General features: G+C 43.5%; 1 protein-coding gene across 2 annotated transcripts; it reads left to right on the top strand.

The window, feature by feature from the left end:
• The first annotated feature begins 8,931 nt into the window (after positions 1–8,931).
• Positions 8,932–18,650, top strand: LOC109877245 (zinc finger protein with KRAB and SCAN domains 1-like). 2 transcript variants are annotated; one of them, XM_031818710.1, is made up of 5 exons: positions 8,932–9,135; positions 14,051–14,320; positions 14,646–14,743; positions 14,879–15,056; positions 17,504–18,650. In XM_031818710.1, exons 2-5 carry the CDS (start codon positions 14,143–14,145, stop codon positions 17,968–17,970), a joined length of 921 nt encoding a protein of 306 aa, XP_031674570.1. In that variant the 5' UTR covers positions 8,932–9,135; positions 14,051–14,142; the 3' UTR covers positions 17,971–18,650. The 2 variants fall into 2 exon arrangements, with proteins under 2 accessions (XP_031674570.1, XP_031674571.1); XM_031818711.1 differs by lacking the exon at positions 8,932–9,135 and having other exon boundaries at positions 13,529–14,320.
• The last annotated feature ends 6,019 nt before the right edge of the window (positions 18,651–24,669 follow it).

Here is a 24,669-nt window from a genome sequence, read left to right as displayed (position 1 = left end):
GAACATCCGATTACCACCAGTGAGTACTGATTTAAAAACGGGCACAAACTATGCAGTTGTTGAACTAATGTGTTTTTAAGGGACATTCTACTTAAGTTAAACACTTGAAAATGTGTTCATTCTGTAGGAATTGTTGATGGGGCGATCTGCCATTGGTTCATATATTTGTGGACTTTTTAATTAGACGTATTGAATTCTCCATGTGGTCACGTGGTCTACATTAAAGTGAACAATGGCGAGACCGCCTAAATACCAAGGACATGCCACACCTGTAAGGTGGATGGATTATCTTGGCAAAGGGCTACAAAAAAATGTAAGCACAAAATGATTGAAATAAGCTTTTGCGCGTACGAAATAAGTGAACTGATGTATCTTACAACTATGAAGGTTGTATAATTAGAACCACCTGATGGATAGGAATCCATCCACGTCTGTGTCCCACAACTGTCTAGTGTGTGTATTCTGACTTCTAATACAGAATTAATTAGTAAGTAAAACATATTACCAGAAAGCTCTACAACATTTGTTTTTAAAATCACACCAAGATAGTTTTAAAGTATTAAATGTTTGAAAACTGGCCTCAGGTTATTGAGGGATGTGATTTGGATTAAACCTCAGCAAGGCAGTTTTATCATGTGGAGATTTCATTCTGTTCTCTCTTTAAATAAACACTGTCTTTGGCAGGAGGAAAACCGAACTTGGAGGAACCAGAGACGTCCAAACCAGCAAGACGACACCTCTGCTCCCAGATTGGAAAGAGTTTTACCAAGTTAGGAAGCCTGAACAGACGAGGAGACTCACACTGAAGATGGGGAAAGTGACACAGAACTACTACAGGACGAAGACGAGTCACTGAGCGAACACAGCTTTGACTCCCAGACGGAAGATATGTTTCTACATGGCGAGGACATGGTTTTGGACTGGTAAGTTCTTCTCATGATAATGCCGGGATCTGAAATTAATAATATAAATATTATCAATTAGAGAATTTTTACATTATAATCAGTAATGAAATGTGTAAAGACATTGGCTATACATTGTGGGTGAATGTGTAGATACAGTGGGGAGAACAAGTATTTGATACACTGCCAATTTGACAGGTTTTCCTACTTACAAAGCATGTAGAGGTCTGTAATTTTTTATCATAGGTACACTTCAACTGTGAGAGACGGAATCTAAAACCAAAAATCCAGAAAATCACATTGTATGATTTCTAAGTAATTAATTTGCATTTTATTGCATGACATAAGTATTTGATACATCAGAAAAGCAGAACTTAATATTTGGTACAGAAACCTTGTTTGCAAAAACAGAGATCATACGGGAACACGGTCACTGTGGTGAGGTGATTGTGTGGAGTAGAGGGAACACGGTCACTGTGGTGAGGTGACTGTGTGGAGTAGAGGGAACACGGTCACTGTGGTGAGGTGACTGTGTGGAGTAGAGGAACACGGTCACTGTGGTGAGGTGACTGTGTGGAGTAGAGGGAACACGGTCACTGTGGTGAGGTGACTGTGTGGAGTAGAGGGAACACGGTCACTGTGGTGAGGTGACTGTGTGGAGTAGAGGGAACACGGTCACTGTGGTGAGGTGACTGTGTGGAGTAGAGGGAACACGGTCACTGTGGTGAGGTGACTGTGTGGAGTAGAGGGAACACGGTCACTGTGGTGAGGTGACTGTGTGGAGTAGAGGGAACACGGTCACTGTGGTGAGGTGACTGTGTGGAGTAGAGGGAACACGGTCACTGTGGTGAGGTGACTGTGTGGAGTAGAGGGAACACGGTCACTGTGGTGAGGTGAGTTTGCTGTTCCATTCACTCCATTCCATTGTTATATAAATATCCATTGGGGGCTGGTGAGGGGAGGGCGGCCCACAACAATGGCCGGAGTGGAATGGAACAGCACTTCACCATAGTGATTGTGTTCCCTCTACTCTATATAATAGACATCTGTTTAACTGACGTGTTGATACCGGGCTCATCTGTAAAAGTATTCTTACTGATGGTTTTTTCTTACACAGTGCCAGGGACTCGGATGAACAATGGGAACCCACAATGTCAAGATGTCCATCCCCCACTAATTCAGACGCTGAAGCTGGTTCATCCAGCCGGACCCCTGCTGCCTCCGGCTCCACACCTTCCCCCGCCCGGCCATCTAGAGGTGTGAAGAAGCCAGCCCAGAAGCGGAGGAGGGCAGTGAACCAGCGACAACTACCATCGAGGCAGAGGACCGTTGGCACACTGTGCTAGAAGATGATGTTGAATCACTTCCACCAACATTTAGACCGAACAGGCAGCCAGGACCTCAGCTGGACATGACTGCAGAGTACAGAGTTTCAGCCCAACCAGAACCTTCCATAGATGAGAGGATGGTTAGCCTCAAAGGTTAGAATTGGCCTCAAACAACATATGTGTAAACAAGCTCTTGTTTTGTTTTGGCCGATTCTATGTGGTGCCTACACTTGGAATTTGTTTGTTTGTGAGGGGGAAAGCAGTTTGCGACCGGTAAGGGACTCAGTTATGATTCCGTTATGGAGTTGTTGGATTTTCAACTGCTGGGGAAGGGCTCAAACTGTTTATGGACAACTTCCTACACAAGGGCCTACCCTGTTCACAGGACCTGAGGAAGCAGGATGTGTGGGCTTGTGGCACCATCCGTACCAACAGACAGGGCTTCCGAAAACAAGGTGAATGACATGCCTAAGAGGGCTGATCGGGGACCTTGCGATGGATTCGTAAACATGACCTGCTCTTTGTTAAGTGGATGGATGCCAGAGAGGTGGTCATGTGCTCCAGTATCCACAATCCTTCAGTGGCGATCACTGTCAACAGGCGTGTGAAGGATGCCAATGGTGCATGGGCCACAAAAAGGGTCCCCATTCCTGCTGCTATAAAGGATTACAACAAGAGCATGGGAGGTGTAGACCAGTCAGACGCTCTGATAATAGGCTACAATAATGTTCTTCACAAGACAATGAAATGGTACAGGACATTGTTCTAATCACTTCATTGACATGCTGTGATGAATGCCTTCATCCTCCAGAAGGAAATGGCTCAGAGCTGTGGGACAGTCCCCCCATCTCACAGCTAGCCTTCAGAGAGCTGCTCAGCCCCCCATCTCACAGCTAGCCTTCAGAGAGCTGCTCAGCCCCCCATCTCACAGCTAGCCTTCAGAGAGCTGCTCAGCCCCCCATCTCACAGCTAGCCTTCAGAGAGCTGCTCAGGCCCCACCATCTCACAGCTAGCCTTCAGAGAGCTGCTCAGCCCCCCATCTCACAGCTAGCCTTCAGAGAGCTGCTCAGGCCCCCCATCTCACAGCTAGCCTTCAGAGAGCTGCTCATCCCCCCATCTCACAGCTAGCCTCAGAGAGCTGCTCAGCCCTCCATCTCACAGCTAGCCTTCAGAGAGCTGCTCAGCCCCCCATCTCACAGCTAAGCTTCAGAGAGCTGCTCATCCCCTCCCCCCATCTCACAGCTAGCCTTCAGAGAGCTGCTCATCCCCCCATCTCACAGCTAGCCTTCAGAGAGCTGCTCATCCCCCCCATCTCACAGCTAGCCTTCAGAGAGCTGCTCAGCCCTCCATCTCACAGCTAGCCTTCAGAGAGCTGCTCAGCCCTCCATCTCACAGCTAGCCTTCAGAGAGCTGCTCATCCCCCCCATCTCACAGCTAGCCTTCAGAGAGCTGCTCATCCAGGAGCTTGCTGGCTACAACATGTCCACTGCATCACATTCTGTCCCTTCTACTCCCTGCCACCAGTGGTGTTCACATTCCCAAATCTTATCTGCAGGCATGAATGTGCCTCGGGGTAAAAAGGGCACAGTGGGATGCGTCGTTGTGTTCTGTGTCACAGGAAATGCTCTGTCGCCTGCACCGCTTGTTCTGTTACCCTCTGCTTTACACCAGAAAGAGACTGCTATGGGACTTGGCATCAGCAGCAGGATATTGTGTAGAGGGACTGAGGATCTACACCAGAAAGAGACTGCTATGGGGACTTGGCATCAGCAGCAGGATATTGTGTAGAGGACTGAGGATCTACACCAGAAAGAGACTGCTATGGGACTTGGCATCAGCAGCAGGATATTTGTAGAGGACTGAGGATCTACACCAGAAAGAGGACTGCTATGGGACTTGGCATCAGCAGCAGGATATTGTGTAGAGGACTGAGGATCTACACCAGAAAGAGACTGCTATGGACTTGGCATCAGCAGCAGGATATTGTGTAGAGGACTGAGGATCTACACCAGAAAGAGACTGCTATGGGACTTGGCATCAGCAGCAGGATATTGTGTAGAGGATCTTCCAATACTTACTGCCATTCTAAAGGTGTGTGTGTGTTTTTTTTTGTGTGGATGTTTTTTTTTCTCCTTCATTTTTTGGGGGGGGGGGTGTTTAGCATAGCATTTTTGTATGTTGTGTATATAGTTATTTGCTTGAAAATGTATCACTTTACCATTCGGCCACTTGGGTACATTTGGGCAACTTGTGTGGGACACCTGGGTGACTTCATACTAAATGTCATATCGCTCGCTCATTCCTGACGTTACCAGTCTAAACTTGACACACACACTGGCTGCCATCTAGTGCCAAAATCTAAATAGCACCTGTGCTGGAATAATACAGTATGGCCTTTCTCTTGCGTTTCAAAGATGTTACAAAGAGATGTTACTCTTTGTGTTATCTTCACCAGGTCTAATGTGTTATATTCCCCAACATTCCTTTCACATTTCCGTAACCTTCAGAGTCTTTCCTTTCAAATGGTATCAAGAATCTGCATATCTTTGCTTCAGGTCCTGAGCTACAGGCAGGTGGATTTGGGTTTGTCAATAATGAAGGTGAAAATGGAAAACAATGGGTGGATCCAACATTGATGAACCTTCACTGTCTTCAATCGCTAAACTAGCAACAATAACTATTGTCTATTGTTATTCTGAATGACCTTCCTGGCCATATGAAAGCCAAGCTAAATACAATGTTAGTGTCAGTTTTGATGTCTTTTGGTTTTGCAAACATTTGTTTATTAGATTATATTTCTCATTAAGAATAATGTTTTAATTCTATATGGGTCACGCCTGGCTTTGGTCATGTTCTCTTATGGGTCAATTATTTTGAATTAGAATATAGAATCATAGAATGCTGTGGGTCAATTATTTTGAATTAGAATATAGAATCATAGAATGCTGTGGGGTCAATTATTTTGAATTAGAATATAGAATTATAGAATGCTGTGGGTCAATTATTTTGAATTAGAATATAGAATCATAGAATGCTGTGGGTCAATTATTTTGAATTAGAATATAGAATCATAGAATGCTGTGGGTCAATTATTTTGAATTAGAATATAGAAATGATGCTCTCTGAATCACTTACAGTGCCTTTGGAAAGTATTCAGACCCCTTGACTTTTTCCACATTTTGTTATGTTACAACCTTATTCTACAATTGATTAATTAAAACAAATGATTTAAAAAAAAACATTTATTAAAAACAAATATCACATTTACATAATTGTTCAGACCCTTTGCTATGTGACTCAAAATTGAGCTCAGGTGCATCCTGTTTCCATTGATCATCCTTGAGATGTGTCTATAACTTGATTGGGGTAAATTCAATTGATTGGACATGATTTGGAAAGCACACACCTCTCTTTATAAAGTCCCACAGTTGACAGTGCATGTCAGAGCAAAAACCAAGCCGTGAGGTCAAAGGAATTGTCCATAGAGCTGCGAGACAGGATTGTGTTGAGGCACAGATCTGGGGAAGGGTACCAAAACATTTCTGCAGCATTGAAGGGCCCTGAATTTGCCCCCTGTAGTAAAAGGTTATTCATGGGGTAAAATGATCTGTTTAAGTCATTAGTAAAGGGCACATCGTTAAAGACTACAATTATATATAATATTTTGTGGTCTCTATCCTCTCAATCATTTATTCCTTCATAAACAGAAAACATATGTACTTAAACACAACATGTGTTCAAGGGCCCCTCTAGGTTCATGACCTCTTGACCATTATATCTGGATATCTGACAACTATTTTTTAAAGGTCAAAGGTGATCTGTTCAGGTCTCCAGTAAGGATGTATTGTTAAAGAGTACAATGAACCTTTCAAAGAGGATGGTGTGAGACCTCTGGGGGGGGGGGGGGGTTGACTGAGACATCCCTCTTTTATAGGGGTAGAATGTATTTGTTTAGGTCATCAGTAAAGGGGACATCTTAAATATTACAATGACACTTTCAAAGAGGATGGTGTGAGACCTCTGGGGATTTCTGGGGGGGGGGGGGGGGGGGTTGACTGAGACATCCCTCTTTTATAGGGGTAGAATGTATTTGTTTAGGTCATCGGTAAAGGGGACATCTTAAATATTACAATGACACTTTCAAAGACTGACACATCACGTCACATCCACCCTGAGAACTATTTTTAAAATTGTCAAAGTAATCTGTTTCGGTCGTTAGTAAAACAGATGTTTTCAAAGACACTTGGGGGGCCAGGTCGTTAATTATTTTGTGTACATATAGTTCCCCTGTGTGCAAGGGCCCCCCCTAGATTCACAACTTCTTGACCCTTAACATTCCTACCCAAGGTGAGAGAGATTTAATTCATTGAAGGTAAATTACATTTTATTTCAAAAATGTTATTTTATTCAAAAACTTTAGTCCAGACAAACATACAGTGGAGCAAAAAAGTATTTAGTCAGCCACCAATTGTGCAAGTTCTCCCACTTAAAAAGATGAGAGAGGCCTGTAATTTTCATCATAGTTACACTTCAACTATGACAGACAAAATACAGAAAATCACATTGTAGGATTTTTAATGAATTTATTTGCAAATTATGGTGGAAAATAAGTATTTAGGTAGGTAGGTATGTAGGTATCTCGGATAGAGGGGAGAGAGAGAGGGGAGTGAGGTAAGCATCAACCAGTGGGTCTTGCGACAGGTATACAGAGAGAACCAGTTTACAGAGGAGTATAGAGTGCAGTGAGGTGTCCAAAAATGAGCATTGTTGGCAAATTTGATGGCCGAATCTTGCCGCTCAGTGTATCCTACCATGACTATATCAACCCTACTCCATGTGTTGCCACTATCATGTATCCTACCATTACTATATCAACCCAACTCCATGTGTTGCCACTATCATGTATCCTACCATGACTATATCCAACCCAACTCCATGTGTTGCCACTATCATGTATCCTACAGTCGTGGCCAAAGGTTTTGAGAATGACGCAAATATTAATTTCCGCAAAGTTTGCTGCGTCAGTGTCTAGATATTTTTGTCAGATGTTACTATGGAATTCTGAAGTATAATTACAAGCATTACATAAGTGTCAAAGGCTTTTATTGACAATTACATGAAGTTGATGCAAAGAGTCAATATTTGCAGTGTTGACCCTTCTTTTTCAAGACCTCTGCAATCCACTGATGGCAGCCCATTTTTGCATAATCAATGTTTGGAGTTTGTCAGAATTTGGGTTTTTGTTTGTCCACCCACCTCTTGAGGATTGACCACAAGTTCTCAATGGGATTAAGGTCTGAGGAGTTTCCTGGCAATGGACCCAAAATATTGATGTTTTGTTCCCCAAACCACTTAGTTATCACTTTTGCCTTATGGCAAGGTGCTCCACCATGCTGGAAAAGGCATTGTTCGTCACCAAACTGTTCCTGGATGGTTGGGAGAAGATGGTCTTGGAGGATGTGTTGGTACCATTCTTTATTCATGGCTGTGTCCTGAGGCAAAATTGTGAGTGAGCCCACTCCCTTGGCTGAGAAGCAACCCCACACATGAATGGTCTCAGGATGCTTTACTGTTGGCATGACACAGGACTGATGGTAGCGCTCACCTGGTCTTCTCCGGACAAGCTTTTTTCCCCGATGCCCCAAACAATCGGAAATGGGATTCATGAGAGAAAATGACTTTATCCCAGTCTTCAGCAGTCCAATCCTCAGCAGTCCAATCCCTGTACCTTTTGCAGAAAATCAGTCTGTCCCTGATGTTTTTTCCTGGAGAGAAGTGGCTTCTTTGCTGTCCTTTTTGACACCAGGCCATCCACCAAAAGTCTTTGCCTCACTGTGCATGCAGATGCACTCACACCTGCCTGCTGCCATTCCTAAGCAAGCTCTGTACTGGTGGTGCCCCGATCCCGCAGCTGAATCAACTTTAGGAGACGGTCCTGGTGCTTGCTGGACTTTCTTGGGCACCCTGAAGCCTTCTTCACAACAATTGAACTGCTCTCCTTGAAGTTCTTGAAGATCCGATAAAAGGTTGATTTAGGTGCAATCTTACTGGCCGCAATATCCTTGCCTGCAAAGCAATGATGACGGCACGTGTTTCCTTGCAGGTAACCATGGTTGGACAGAGGAAGAACAATGATTCCAAGCACCACCCTCCTTTTGAAGCTTCCAGTCTGTTATTCGAACTCAATCAGCATGACCGAGTGATTGCCAGCCTTGTCCTCGTCAACACTCACACCTGTGTTAACGAGAGAATCACTGACATGATGTCAGCTGGTCCTTTTATGGCAGGGCTGAAATGCAGTGGAAAAGTTTTTGGGGGATTCAGTTCATTTGAATGGCAAAGAGGGACTTTGCAATTAATTGCAATTCATCTGATCACTCTTCATAACTTTCTGGAGTATATTCAAATTGCCATCATACAAACTGAGGCAGCAGACTTTGAAAACGAATATTTGTGTCATTCTCAAAACTTCTGGCCACGACTGTACAATAACTATATTGTCTTGTCTTTAGTATCATTAAAGGGGAAGACTGTTATTTTATCAAATCAATTCTCTGTAGTTATTATTACGTGATTAAACAAATCATGTAAATTTAACTAACTAGGAAGTCGGGGCACCACGGAAAATGTTCAGATTACAAAGTTATAATTTTCCTGAATATACTCTTGTGGTGTGGTCACGTGGTCTGAAAGGTCCATCTCTCTCTAGGTCAGTGTTGTCGTACTAGATTTGCGACCTTTCCAGCTGCTGTCTGTTAGGCTGTCACCGAGGACTCACTTCTTCTTGAGTGATCAATATTTCAGAGTTCATAACATTTCACGTGTAGAGCAAAAGCTCCCACGTTTCCTGTATGGTTGAGAACAAGTCTCCTACATTTCCTGGTCCATCCCCCGTTATTTGGAACGTAAGTGACTTTTCGTTATGTAGATATTTAACTATCCTCAACCACAGCTCACTTTTCGTTATGTAGAGTGGATATTTAACTATCCGCAACCACAGCTCACTTTTCGTTATGTAGATATTTAACTATCCGCAACCACAGCTCACTTTTCGTTATGTAGAGTGGATATTTAACTATCCGCAACCACAGCTCATGCTGGGGTTTGCTTAGTCCGATGTGAATTGGGTCACGGGGGCTCTTATAGAAATATGGAAAAGGAGTTGGTTCATCATTTTTTAAATCATTTTTTAAATATACCTTATAACTGGAACCTCCATCAGACGCTAGCCAGCTAACTAGCTACTAGTCATTGTTAGCCACTGCTAGCGGTCTTCACCTTTAGCTCAGACACCAGCTTCCTGCCAGTCTGCACAGCGCGATATCAACCCAGAGGATATCGGACTGCTTTTCTCTACCACATCACCAAGATTCCTGCCGCATGATCTGGACCATTACACCAGATCATTGCTGCTAGCTTGCTGCAACCGAGTGGCTATTGTGGCTAACGCCTCTGTCCCGAAGCCTGCACCAGTTAGCCTTGAGCTAGGCGCATCTCCCGGCTAGCCGACGAAGTAATAACAGCTAATTCTTGGGCTACACTACCTCTTTTTCCAATTGGCCTGGACCCTTTATTGTCAACACGGAGCCCCGCCGGTCATTCACGACTGTTCTGCCGACGTAATCGCCCGATGTGGTTTCAATAGGCTTTTCCGTTGCGATATCGCCGAAGACCCATCTGCTAGCCCCGGCCCGCTAGCTTTCTGAACGCCGTGTCTCCCGCTTGCCTAGCGTAGTAGCGACTACCGAACGGCTCCCTGACTCACCTATTGCTGCTCATTGGACCCTATGATCACTCGGCTACACAGCTGATGCCTGCTGGATTGTTCATTAAGACTGTACCTCATTTAGTTTATCTGTCGGCCCCGGCCTCGAACTCAGGTCCTGTGTATACCTAAGTGACCCCCTCTGCCCATTCATCACCATTTACCCGCTTTGATTGCTTTATGCCTCTCTCTAATGTCAATATGCTTTGTCTACTGCTGTTTTGGTTAGTTCTTATTGTCTTATTTCACTGTAGAGCCCCCAGCCCTGCCCTACATGCCTCTCTCTAATGTCAATATGCCTTGTCTACTGCTGTTTCGGTTAGTTCTTATTGTCTTATTTCACTGTAGAGCCCCCAGCCCTGCCCAACATGCCTCTCTCTAATGTCAATATGCCTTGTCTACTGCTGTTTCGGTTAGTTCTTATTGTCTTATTTCACTGTAGAGCCCCCAGCCCTGCCCAACATGCCTCTCTCTAATGTCAATATGCCTTGTCTACTGCTGTTTCGGTTAGTTCTTATTGTCTTATTTCACTGTAGAGCCCCCAGCCCTGCCCAACATGCCTCTCTCTAATGTCAATATGCCTTGTCTACTGCTGTTTCGGTTAGTTCTCCACTGTACTCCACTGTACTCACATCCTACCATACCCCTGTCTGTACATTATGCCCTGAATCTATTCTACCCAGAAACCTGCTCCTTTTACTCTCTGTTCGTAAGGCACTAGACGACCAGTTCTTATAGCCTTTAGCCGTACACTCAAGGTCCTAAACGATATCATAACCGCCATAACAGCAATCGATAAGAGACAGTACTGTGCAGCAGTCTTCATCCACCTGGCCAAGGCTTTTGACTCTGTCAATCACCACATTCTTATCAGCAGACTCAATGGTCCTGGTAATCCGTCTGGCCCCACAGCCTTGGGAATGTTGACCTGTTTAAGGTATTACTCAATGGTCCTGGTAATCCGTCTGGCCCCACGGCCTTGTGAATGTTGACCTGTTTAAGGTGTTACTCATGCTATGGAGAACCGACGTGTTGCTTGCCTCGAAGTGAGCATAGAAGTGATTTAGCTCGTCTGGTAGGCTCGTGTCACTGGGCAGCTCGCGGTTGTGCTTCCCTTTTGTACTCTGTAATAGTATGCAAGCCCAGCCACATAAGACGAGCGTCGGAGCTGGTGTAGTACAATTTAATTTTAGCCCTGTATTGGCAACTCCAACCCAGGAGGAGCCCAAGTCTCATCACCCAGTGCTACAGGCGTCGCCACAAAGAGTGGGTGGACTACTGAGGCTCTGGTCACTGCTTTCCACCAGGGTCTGTCTAACTCCATAGAGGATGAACTGTATATATTGCTACAGGCGTCGCCACAAAGAGTGGGTGGACTACTGAGGCTCTGGTCACTGCTTTCCACCAGGGTCTGTCTAACTCCATAGAGGATGAACTGTATATATTGCTACAGGCGTCGCCACAGAGAGTGGGTGGACTACTGAGGCTCTGGTCACTGCTTTCCACCAGGGTCTGTCTAACTCCATGGAGGATGAACTGTATATATTGCTACAGGCGTCGCCACAGAGAGTGGGTGGACTACTGAGGCTCTGGTCACTGCTTTCCACCAGGGTCTGTCTAACTCCATAGAGGATGAACTGTATATATTGCTACAGGCGTCGCCACAGAGAGTGGGTGGACTACTGAGGCTCTGGTCACTGCTTTCCACCAGGGTCTGTCTAACTCCATGGAGGATGAACTGTATATATTGCTACAGGCGTCGCCACAGAGAGTGGGTGGACTACTGAGGCTCTGGTCACTGCTTTCCACCAGGGTCTGTCAACTCCATAGAGGATGAACTGTATATATTGCTACAGGCGTCGCCACAGAGAGTGGGTGGACTACTGAGGCTCTGGTCACTGCTTTCCACCAGGGTCTGTCTAACTCCATAGAGGATGAACTGTATATATTGCTACAGGCGTCGCCACAGAGAGTGGGTGGACTACTGAGGCTCTGGTCACTGCTTTCCACCAGGGTCTGTCTAACTCCATAGAGGATGAACTGTATATATTGCTACAGGCGTCGCCACAGAGAGTGGGTGGACTACTGAGGCTCTGGTCACTGCTTTCCACCAGGGTCTGTCTAACTCCATAGAGGATGAACTGTATATATTGCTACAGGCGTCGCCACAGAGAGTGGGTGGACTACTGAGGCTCTGGTCACTGCTTTCCACCAGGGTCTGTCTAACTCCATAGAGGATGAACTGTATATATTGCTACAGGCGTCGCCACAGAGAGTGGGTGGACTACTGAGGCTCTGGTCACTGCTTTCCACCAGGGTCTGTCTAACTCCATAGAGGATGAACTGTATATATTGCTACAGGCGTCGCCACAGAGAGTGGGTGGACTACTGAGGCTCTGGTCACTGCTTTCCACCAGGGTCTGTCTAACTCCATAGAGGATGAACTGTATATATTGCTACAGGCGTCGCCACAGAGAGTGGGTGGACTACTGAGGCTCTGGTCACTGCTTTCCACCAGGGTCTGTCTAACTCCATAGAGGATGAACTGTATATATTGCTACAGGCATCGCCACAGAGAGTGGGTGGACTACTGAGGCTCTGGTCACTGCTTTCCACCAGGGTCTGTCTAACTCCATAGAGGATGAACTGTATATATTGCTACAGGCGTCGCCACAGAGAGTGGGTGGACTACTGAGGCTCTGGTCACTGCTTTCCACCAGGGTCTGTCTAACTCCATAGAGGATGAACTGTATATATTGCTACAGGCGTCGCCACAGAGAGTGGGTGGACTACTGAGGCTCTGGTCACTGCTTTCCACCAGGGTCTGTCTAACTCCATAGAGGATGAACTGTATATATTGCTACAGGCGTCGCCACAGAGAGTGGGTGGACTACTGAGGCTCTGGTCACTGCTTTCCACCAGGGTCTGTCTAACTCCATAGAGGATGAACTGTATATATTGCTACAGGCATCGCCACAGAGAGTGGGTGGACTACTGAGGCTCTGGTCACTGCTTTCCACCAGGGTCTGTCTAACTCCATAGAGGATGAACTGTATATATTGCTACAGGCGTCGCCACAGAGAGTGGGTGGACTACTGAGGCTCTGGTCACTGCTTTCCACCAGGGTCTGTCTAACTCCATAGAGGATGAACTGTATATATTGCTACAGGCGTCGCCACAGAGAGTGGGTGGACTACTGAGGCTCTGGTCACTGCTTTCCACCAGGGTCTGTCTAACTCCATAGAGGATGAACTGTATATATTGCTACAGGCGTCGCCACAGAGAGTGGGTGGACTACTGAGGCTCTGGTCACTGCTTTCCACCAGGGTCTGTCTAACTCCATAGAGGATGAACTGTATATATTGCTACAGGCATCGCCACAGAGAGTGGGTGGACTACTGAGGCTCTGGTCACTGCTTTCCACCAGGGTCTGTCTAACTCCATAGAGGATGAACTGTATATATTGCTACAGGCGTCGCCACAGAGAGTGGGTGGACTACTGAGGCTCTGGTCACTGCTTTCCACCAGGGTCTGTCTAACTCCATAGAGGATGAACTGTATATATTGCTACAGGCGTCGCCACAGAGAGTGGGTGGACTACTGAGGCTCTGGTCACTGCTTTCCACCAGGGTCTGTCAACTCCATAGAGGATGAACTGTATTAAAGTATTGGCAGTAAGAAGTATGAGAAAACATAACATCTTGTTGTTTTTAAATTACTTCTTATGACATTGCTTGCCAGAATAAACATTGTAAGGGAGATTTTTCTCCAGTCTGCGTTACCCACTCCAGTCAGCAGATGGTGATGTGCGTCTTTCAGGATAATGCTTCTTGTGTGACGTATAATCCAGTGGACGAGACGGGCAGCTTCTTCACCAGCAACAACATGCTGATTTAACCACGCGGTAGCTTGCTAGTTAACATAAAACCGAAACATTGAAGCTTTTTAGACCAATCTTGTGTATATTACTCTTAGTGTTTAGAACAAAAATGTGTTTACGTTTCTACTAGTTAATTTAAACGTAATTTTCTTGTTAAATTATCAAATGTGTTAAGTTGATACTGCACGAGGCTAATCGTCCGGAGCATGAGGTCTTAGCAAGACGGAGATAGAAGCCCTGGTGAACGGAGAGGAAGAAGCTTTCAGAATGAAAAAGGAGGAAGAGGATGATATTACAGTGAAGGAGGTTGTCAAAAAGGAGGAAGATGCCATAACATTGGAAGAACATTTTAGAGTAAAAGAGGAAGAGGAGGCTGTCTCAATAAAAGAGAAGAAGGAAGACGTTTTGGGTGTGAAAAAGGAGACTGAATATCAGATTAAGACCAGTGAGTATTGTCTTACAAACAATAATTAATAACGGCAACAAAGTAGGCATTTGTTGAACCACCGTGGGGTTTTAAGGGGCTTTCTACTAACGTTCTACACTTGAATATGTTGTTCAGTACTGTAGGAATTGTTAAAGGTGCAATCCGCCATTGGTACATATATTTTTGGGACTTTTAAATTAGATATATTGAATTCTCCACGTGGTCTACATTAAAGTGCACCTCATCTAATATAACAGGCTTTTAACACAATATTTTATAAAATCATGATGTTAGAAATATTCATGCCTTTTGTAAGACTCTGTTGCTGTTCTCATTCACACAGGAGAGAGACATGACTATTATGGATCCTCTGGGGAGCCTCAACAACATCCTGATGCTGACGAGGCAGAGAAGAGTCTCTCCAGATCAGAACACCAGATGGTACAGCTTGGTCTGGTCTAGCATACAGCTTTCTCTATCGGGCTCTGGGCTGAGTTTCTATAGAGCACTTTATGACAACAGTGACATCAGCATCCATAATGATGTGCGTCTGTGTCCCCTCTTTATGGTTACCAGGACAACGCTAGCCCTTCCTCTCTCCCGGAGTCCTCATGTCGTGCCTCTCCCGGTAGCACCTTACTGCTGGGTATGAAGAGGTTGTCTGTGCTGCTGGTGGACTGCAGGAAAACAACGGGGCTGAGTGGAACTGTGAGAGGAGGAGAAGAGAAGAAAGGATCAGATTTGACTCATCAAAGTAAGTAGTTTAGTTGGAACAAATACAATAGATCTGTCCACTGGTATCTGTTACCAGGACAACCAGCAGACTTCTGTTAGTTGACAGGAAGGTGGACTGGTGGATATGGATGTTATGAATATCATAACACTGAAAAAGGATTCTGCCAATGAAAAGAGAGAAACCAATTTACCACATAAAACCTTGATGAAAGTTAGATTTAGAGAGAAAGTTTCAAGATGATCTGATGTAAGGTGCTTGTTTTACAAAAACGTTTCCAGAAAACATTATGGATGTTACATTGCCTGTCCCAGTCAACCCCCCTGTCTTTACAAGACTGTAGAACAGGCAAGAACAATTCAAAACAATTCAAGACACTTCAATGTGGTCTGTATTGCTTCATTAACATCTGATCTACAGAACTTGTTAAAAATGTCCAATACATATATATATTTTTTTAAAGCTCCGTAAACATTTTCTAAAAGCCATGAAATATGGTTGAATGAAAAGCATTTTTTGTGAGACTTTGCCTCGGTCTCTGTAATGGACAAAATGTATTTATTTGTTCATGTGTAACTGACGTTAGTGTGCCAGTTTAGCCTCCATTGTCACTGTCCCCATACTGTGCTCAAACTAGTGATCCTCTGCTTCTCATCACATGTGACCACTCTCCTTGACAATGAACCGATGGAGCTATAGAAAAGGTACCAGTTGGACAGCTCCATCTGTGACGTTTCAAGCTGTGGAGTGAACTTACGGTGCGTTCGTACCTCCGTTACACATGTTCAGGCTGACTTTCTCACGGAATCGACCATATATGAACGCTGCCCTGCGTCTCCACCATTACATAATTAATGGAGCTGGTTGAGAGAATGCCAAGAGTGTGCAAAGCTGTCATCAAGGCAAAGGGTGGCTACTTTGAAGAATAGAAGAATACCACATTTAAAATATATTTTTGATTTGTTTATCACTTTTTTTGGGTTACTACATGATTCCATTTGTGTTATTTCATAGTTTTGATGTCTTCACTATTATTCTACAATGTAGAAAATTGTAAAAAATAAAAACCCTTCAACGAGTAGGTGAGTCTAAACTTGTGACTGGTGCTATATATATATATACACACAGTATATCACAAAAGTGAGTACACCCCTCACATTTTTGTAAATATTTGAGTATTTCTTTTCATGTGACAACACTGAAGAAATGACACTTTGCTACAATGTAAAGTAGTGAGTGTACAGCTTGTATAACAGTGTAAATTTTCTGTCCCCTCAAAATAACTCAACACACAGCCATTAATGTCTAAACCACTGGCAACAAAAGTAAGTACACCCCTCAGTGAACACCTAAGTAAACACCTCCAGTGGATATTCCTGCAGTCAGCCAATTGGTTATACGTAGGGGGGGGGGGTAATAATCTGTATTACCTCCCAGTGGTGGAGTGCAGGGTAATAATCCATTGGGTGGGCATAACCCAGAACCTCCAATCAGAATTCGTTTTTCCCCACAAAAGGGCTTTATTGCAGAGAGAAATACTCCTCAGTTTCATCATCATCATCAACGTGGTCTGCGGTTGTGTCTGATGTACTACCAAATTCTCTAAAACAACGTTTGAGGTGGCTTATGGTAGAGAAATTAAGATTCAATTCTCTGTTAACAGCTCCAGTGGATATTCCTGCATTGCCAATTGCACACTCCCTTAAAACTTGAGACATCTGAGGCATTGTGTTGTGTGACAAAACACATTTAGTGGCCTTTTATTGTCCCCAGCACAAGGTGCACCTGAGTAATGATAATGCTGTTTAATCTTCTTCTTCTTCTTGATATGCCACACCTGTCAGGTGGATAGATTTTCTTGGCAAAGGAGAAATGTTCACTAACAGGGATGAAAACAAATTTGTGCACCAAATTTGAGAGAAATAATATTTTCACTTAAATATTTATATTTTTTGGAACATCTACCCAAATTATCGTGACATTAATGGTAGTCAAAATATTAAATATGTGTGAAGAATTTTTTTTTTTAAAGCCATTGTGTCGACTATATTGACAACGGGGGAGATGTTACTGATGTGCTATGTGCCTGTCTCCAAGTTTTGGACTTTACTTATTTTCGGTTTAAGGACGTGTGTAGGTCACATTCATTATCGTACAACTATGAAGGTTATATATTTACAACCACCTGCTTGATAGGAATCCAGCGATGTCTGTCTTGAGTGATCTAGAACATTCTAGTTGTTTGTGTTCCGACTTATAAAACAGAGATAATAATAGGTAATGTAAACATATCAGTAATTACCAGGTAGCTTTACAACATCATTTGATTGTTTTGAATGATGAAATGTTTGAAAGCTGACCTCAGGACATTGAGGGATCTGATTTGGATTAAACCTCATAGCAAGGCAGTTTTTATCATGTAGAGATTTCATTCAGGTCTCTCTTTAAATGAACACTGTTTATTGCAGGAGGAAAACCAAACTTGGAGAAACCAGAAACGTCCAAATCAGCAAGACGACACCTCTGCTCCCACTGTGGAAAGAGTTTTAACCAGTTCGTTAGCATGAGAAGACATGAGAGAATACACACAGGGGAGAAGCCACACCATTGCATCCAGTGTGGAAAGAGTTTTAACCAGTTAGGAAACATGAAATCTCACGAACGAATACACACAGGGGAGAAGCCTTTCCATTGCTCCCAGTGTGGAAAGAGTTTTGGAGAGTCAGGAAACCTGAATGCTCACGAGCGAATACACACAGGGGAGAAGCCTTTCCACTGCTCCCACTGCGGAAAGCGTTTTAACCATTCAGGAAAGCTGAAAGAACACATGAGACTGCACACAGAGGAGAACCCTTACAAATGTTCAGACTGTGGGAAGACATATTACTCATCATGGTCACTTAAACGTCATGTGAGAATCCACACAGGAGAATAATTACTTCTAGCGTGTATGTTGATATTTCACTTCACATTGACTTCATCAGAGAACATACACAGTGGTCCCGTTGTCTTATATTGTTGACTGAGAATGTGTTTACCTGTTTTTACCAGATGAAATGTAATTGTACAAAGTATACTTAAACATATAGTTGTGTGTTTTTATTAGAAAACATGAATTGAATATGGAGTCTGTCAGTTTGAATATAAAGAAGATCAGGTTCCTTCTTTTAAACTGTCCTTTTTTTAAACTCTCTGTGTGTTTATCTGGGTGTGTCATTCCTCCAGCACTACAGATAATCAAGTGATATTTGGATGTGATGCATTAGTTCCATTGTTGACATTTGCATTGTTGGCCCACTGATGATTTAATGAAATGAAAATGTTCAGACTGTGTAATGGAAAATGTTAATTGTTTGTGTGTCCACATAACTGAGTATGTGACTAACCTTGTGAAACTGTCCTATTATAAGCTCCTGTTCTTGGGAGTATCATCCTGTGTTGCAAACCAATTTACACCTGCGTCCTTGTATGAATAAAGTCCCGCCCAGGAACAGGAAACTATAAAGATATGTGCTCATCACTCAATGCTTCAGGAATTCAGACTGTCTACACTGCGCTGTGTAACTCTGTTATTCTCTCTGAGCTCAGAAATAAAGAATCTTGGTTTGACTTGGACTCCAGCAGATTCTTATTTTATAATATCCACCACAACTCTCCCAAGGATTGCTGTTTATCATTGTCTCAATGAGGAGTTTCTCGTTTGACTTTCCTGGGGGCATTTTCATTTACAAGCCTCCCACTGGTTCAATAAACGTAATTTCCACGTAATTTCAACAAAACAAATCCATGTGATGGTGTTAGATCAATGTAGAAAACTGATTGGATGTAAAAATCAGGTATTTTTATGTTTTTGTGTTTCACCCAACTTGCAACCTAAATCCAGTGACAGGTGACATTTTGTGTTGATTTCATGTTGAATTCCCTTTACTTGACAACTCAAAGAAATGTAAATAGAAACTAGATGTTAAACTGACGTCTGTGCCCAGTGGGCTGGTTTGAAAAAGCAGTAGGTGTTCTATCGCATTTTCAACTCTTCTCATTATATAGAAAACGTGCTCTGTAGCCAACAGCTCACAGATACAGTGCAGGTAGGCTACCTACATGATTACATGATGAGATTATTATTATAATTAGTAGTAGTGCACAAAAAATAACGTTTGCTGTTAAATTAGTTTGCTGTTACATTTCAATGAAACATGGTGAAGCCCCAAAATTGCCCTCGCTAGAAGCATGTGTTTCAGACATAAGGAAGTGGATGGCTGCAAACTTTCTACTTTTAAACTCGGACAAAACAGAGATGCTTGTTCTAGGTCCGAAGAAGCAAAGAGATCTTCTGTTGAATCTGACAATTCATCTTGATGGTTGTACAGTTGTCTCAAATAAAACTGTGAAGGACCTCGGCATTACTCTGGACCCTGATCTCTCTTTTGAAGAACATATCAAGACCATTTCGAGGACAGCTTTTTTCCATCTACGTAACATTGCAAAAATCAGAAACTTTCTGTCCAAACATGATGCAGAAAAATTTATCCATGCTTTTGTCACTTCTAGGTTAGACTACTGCAATGCTCTACTTTCCGGCGACCCGGATAAAGCACTAAATAAACTTCAGTTAGTGCTAAATACGGCTGCTAGAATCCTGACTAGAACCAAAGAATTTGATCATATTACTCCAGTGCTAGCCTCCCTACACTGGCTTCCTGTTAAGGCAAGGGCTGATTTCAAGGTTTTACTGCTGACCTACAAAGCATTACATGGGCTTGCTCCTACCTATCTTTCCGATTTGGTCCTGCCGTACATACCTACACGTACGCTTCGGTCCCAAGACGCAGTCCTCCTTACTGTCCCTAGAACATCTAAGCAAACAGCTGGAGGCAGGGCTTTCTCCTATAGAGCTCCATTTTTATGGAATGGTCTGCCTACCCATGTCAGAGACGCAAACTCGGTCTCAACCTTTAAGTCTTTACTGAAGACTCATCTCTTCAGTGGGTCATATGATTGAGTGTAGTCTGGCCCAGGAGTGGGAAGGTGAACGGAAAGGCTCTGGAGCAACGTACCGCCCTTGCTGTCTCTGCCTGGCCGGTTCCCCTGCCTCTAACCCTATTACAGGGGCTGAGTCACTGGCTTACTGGGGCTCTCTCATACCGTCCCTGGGAGGGGTGCGTCACCTGAGTGGGTTGAGTCACTGATGTGGTCATCCTGTCTGGGTGTCGTCCTTGGCTGTGCTTAGGCAAAGTGGGTGGGGTTATATCCTTCATGTTTGGCCCTGTCCGGGGGTGTCCTCGGGTGGGGCCACAGTGTCTCCTGACCCCTCCTGTCTCAGCCTCCAGTATTTATGCTGCAGTAGTTTATGTGTCGGGGGGCTAGGGTCAGTTTGTTATATCTGGAGAACTTCTCCTGTCCTATTCGGTGTCCTGTGTGAATTTAAGTGTGCTCTCTCTAATTCTCTCTTTCTCTCTTTCTTTCTTTCTCTCTCTCAGAGGACCTGAGCCCTAGGATCATGCCTCAGGACTACCTGACATGATGACTCCTTGCTGTCCCCAGTCCACCTGGCCGTGCTGCTGCTCCAGTTTCAACTGTTCTGCCTTATTATTATTGGACCATGCTGGTAATTTATGAACATTTGAACATCTTGGCCATGTTCTGTTATAATCTCCACCCGGCACAGCCAGGAGAGGACTGGCCACCCCACATAGCCTGGTTCCTCTCTAGGTTTCTTCCTAGGTTTTGGCCTTTCTAGGGAGTTTTTCCTAGCCACCGTGCTTCTACACCTGCATTGCTTGCTGTTTGGGGTTTTAGGCTGGGTTTCTGTACAGCACTTTGAGATATCAGCTGATGTACGAAGGGCTATATAAATAAATTTGATTTGATTTTGATTTGAATGAGTAGGTGTGTCCAAACTGTTGACTGGTCCTGTATATAAACTGTAGTACTGGGATGCAAACTCAAAATGTAATACATTTCAACTCTATATCTGACATGGTGTCTTCTGTTTTTTTGACTCAGATCTGCTTTATTACTGTCACTTTTAGTGAGTTTGGTATATGTAGGAGGGCCAAACACAGGAAGTAGCTCTTTTCACTAGTTTAGTTGGAATACAGTCCAGTATGCCGCTTGAAGGTTTAGAGGCCATGACTATTTTAATGGAATGTGTCAAGCGATACAAGATTTAAAAAATCTAGTGTTTCCATTTATCTGAGGTCCTGGCAGTTTCGTGCAGACTCAGGACAACTGAATGAATGTTTGTGTTGCCACCCCAGGGTCACAATACTACTCATAAAGACCATTTAGAATTTAGAATGTTTGTGTTGCCACCCCAGGGTCACAATACTACTCATAAAGAACATTTAGAATTTAGAATGTTTGTGTTGCCACCCCAGGGTCACATTACTACTCATAAAGAACATTTAGAATGTTTGTGTTGTCACCCCAGGGTCACAATACTACTCATAAAGAACATTTAGAATGTTTGTGTTGCCACCCCAGGGTCACATTACTACTCATAAAGAACATTTAGAATGTTTGTGTTGGCACCCCAGGGTCACAATACTACTAATAAAGAACATTTAGAATGTTTGTGTTGCCACCCCAGGGTCACAATACTACTCATAAAGAACATTTAGAATTTAGAATGTTTGTGTTGCCTCGCTAGGATCACAATACTACGAGATAGAACCTGTTGTATGAGATAGAACCTGTTGTATGAGATAGAACCTGTTGTATGAGTAAGAACCTGTTGTATGAGATAGAACCTGTTGTATGAGATAGAACCTGTTGTATGAGATAGAACCTGTTGTATGAGATAGAACCTGTTGTATGAGATAGAACCTGTTGTATGAGATAGAACCTGTTGTATGAGATAGAACCTGTTGTATGAGATAGAACCTGTTGTATGAGATAGAACCTGTTGTATGAGTAAGAACCTGTTGTATGAGTAAGAACCTGTTGTGTCCTGTTGGGGGCGTCGCCAGTCCCTGAGCTCACCTGCGTGAATTGTTTGTTTGCTTATATGTTAAATTTTGTTTCGTTTTGTGTAAATCCGTCGCCAGTTTAAAAGTATATTGTTCGGTGGCATGTGTGACGACCTTAATCCTAATGTTACGTACGTTGTTGGAATGAGACCAAGGTGCAGCGTGGTAGGCGAACATCTTACTTTTATTTAAAATGAACAAAAAAAAACGAACGTAAACTTCTGCTACACAGCACCTATACAAAATCACGATCCCACAACCTAAGGTGGGAAAAAAAAGGCTGCCTAAGTATGATCCCCAATCAGAGACAACGATAGACAGCTGCCTCTGATTGAGAACAGGCCGAAAAAAGAAAGAAAGAAAACTAGATTGCCCACCTAAATCACACCCTAACCAAATAGAGAAATAGAAAAGCTCTCTGAAGGTCAGGGCGTGACACCTAATCGCTGTAATATGCGGAAATGTTACAATCACTACCGGAGGTTGTATGGATTCAGTGAGTAAATCAACCACTATCACCTACTCCCGTGAGTTTCTGTTCTCTTTCCCAGATAAAGAAGAGAAGAAGGAGAAGGAGCGCACACTCTCCAAAACAGCATGGCCTTGCCAGATGGTTGTTCTACAAAATCAACAAACAAACAAAAGGTGAGCTAAGAAGAAGTGAGGCTCAAGAGGTGTTATCAGGAACAGATTACGGAGGCGGGGAAGAACTCACCCTGTCAAAATGTGCAGGTCATTAAATAACAAACTGGACGAGTTAGCGGCTACTCATGGCTCCTATATTGTGATCACTACATCTGATGGATCTGGATGCTGCTTTAAAACCCATTTCTGCAGCATTAGTAAAGATATGATCAAAACATGTTGATGATTTCATTCCTCTACTGTTTGTAACTACCCTGGTAGGTTGACTGATAACCTGAACCAGGTTGCCAGCACTGGTTACAGTTTGAAGTTTATTCCTGAGTAGGCAGCTTGATGAGAGCCAGTCAATATTTAAATCACCCAGAAAATATACTTCTCTGTTGATATCATATACATTATCAAGCATTTCACACATATTATCCAGATACTGACTGTTAGCACTTGGTGGTCTATAGCAACTTCCCACCAGAATGGGCTTTAGGTGAGGCAGATGAACCTGTAGCCATATTACTTCAACAGTATTTCACATTAGATCGTCTCTAATCTTTACAGGAATGTGGTTCTGAATATAAACTGCCTCCGTTGGCATTTCTGTCTTTTCGGTAGATGTTATAACCATGTGTTGCTGCCACTGTATCACCAAAGGTTTTTAATGCTTATCAGAGATAGACTTACTCCTGTTATTTACATTGGAGCTGATAGTATAGGGTGAGCTGCATGAAGTGGTCTTACTGCTATTGCACACTGCCTCAGTGCTAACAGTGTAACAATGGTTTATGATTACTCATGATTACTGCTTACAATAGCTGTAGGACAAACACATGTATTCGGTGCAATTAGGGGTACATAAATTAAATGACTTATATTGTGTTTTCCAATACACCTAAAATCATATACATTTGATGCAGCATTATGATGACTCATTGTCACAATGGAAGGGATTAACTGAGCTGATCTTGGATCAAGAGCCAAGATGATTAGGATCATTTACCAGTCATTGTTTCAACACAGCCTTGAAAAGCGTGGACACAGTCCAGGAGCCAAGAAGATTTGGATGGACTCCGTCATTCCTGTAGAGTATCGTCTGTTTCCAGAAGGTGTCAAAGTTATCAATAAAAGTGACTCCAGCAGAGCTACAATTGTCTTTTAGCCAGGTGTGTAGTGCCAGGACTGTTTTGCATTGAGGAGTACACCACATCAGTCACTGGCTTTAGAAATAAGTGCATTGAGGACGTCGTCCCCACAGTGACTGTACGTACATACCCCAACCAGAAGCCATGGGTTACAGGAAACATTCGCACTGAGCTAAAGGGTAGGAGCTGCCACTTTCCATGTACGGAACTCTTAAACCGGAAGCTTCTAAGAAATCCTGCTATGCCCTCCGATGAACCATCAAACAAGCAAAGCGTCAATACAGGGCTAAGATTGAATCATACTACACCAGCTCCGAAGCCCGTCGGATGTGGCAGGGCTTGCAAACTATTACAGACTACAAAGGGAAGCACAGCCGCGAGCTGCCCAGTGACACGAGCCTACCAGACGAGCTAAATCACTTCTATGCTCGCTTCGAGGCAAGCAAAACTGAGGCATGCATGAGGGCATCAGCTGTTCCAGACTAGAATATATGCCATTTAGCAGACACTTTTATCCAAAGTGATTTGCAGTCATGTGTGCAAACTCTGAATAAGAGTTAAGAAAATATTTAATAAATAAACAAGTTTAATTTTTATTTATTTAAATAACAATAACAAGGCTATATACAGGGGATACCGGTACAGAGTTCATGTGGAGGCAATATACAGGGGGTACCGGTACAGAGACAATGTGGAGGCTATATACAAGGGTACCAGTACAGACTCAATGTGGAGGCTATATACAGGGGTACCAGTACAGACTCAATGTGGAGGCTATATACAGGGGGTACCAGTACAGAGTCAATGTGGAGGCTATATACAGGGGATACCGGTACAGAGTTAATGTGGAGGCAATATACAGGGGGTACCGGTACAGAGACAATG

Source organism: Oncorhynchus kisutch, unplaced genomic scaffold (genome assembly GCF_002021735.2).
Source record: "Oncorhynchus kisutch isolate 150728-3 unplaced genomic scaffold, Okis_V2 scaffold1567, whole genome shotgun sequence".
Taxonomy (NCBI): Eukaryota; Metazoa; Chordata; class Actinopteri; order Salmoniformes; family Salmonidae; genus Oncorhynchus; species Oncorhynchus kisutch.
The sequence above is the reverse complement of the archived record's forward strand: the minus strand, read 5'-3'. Positions and strand labels throughout refer to the sequence as shown.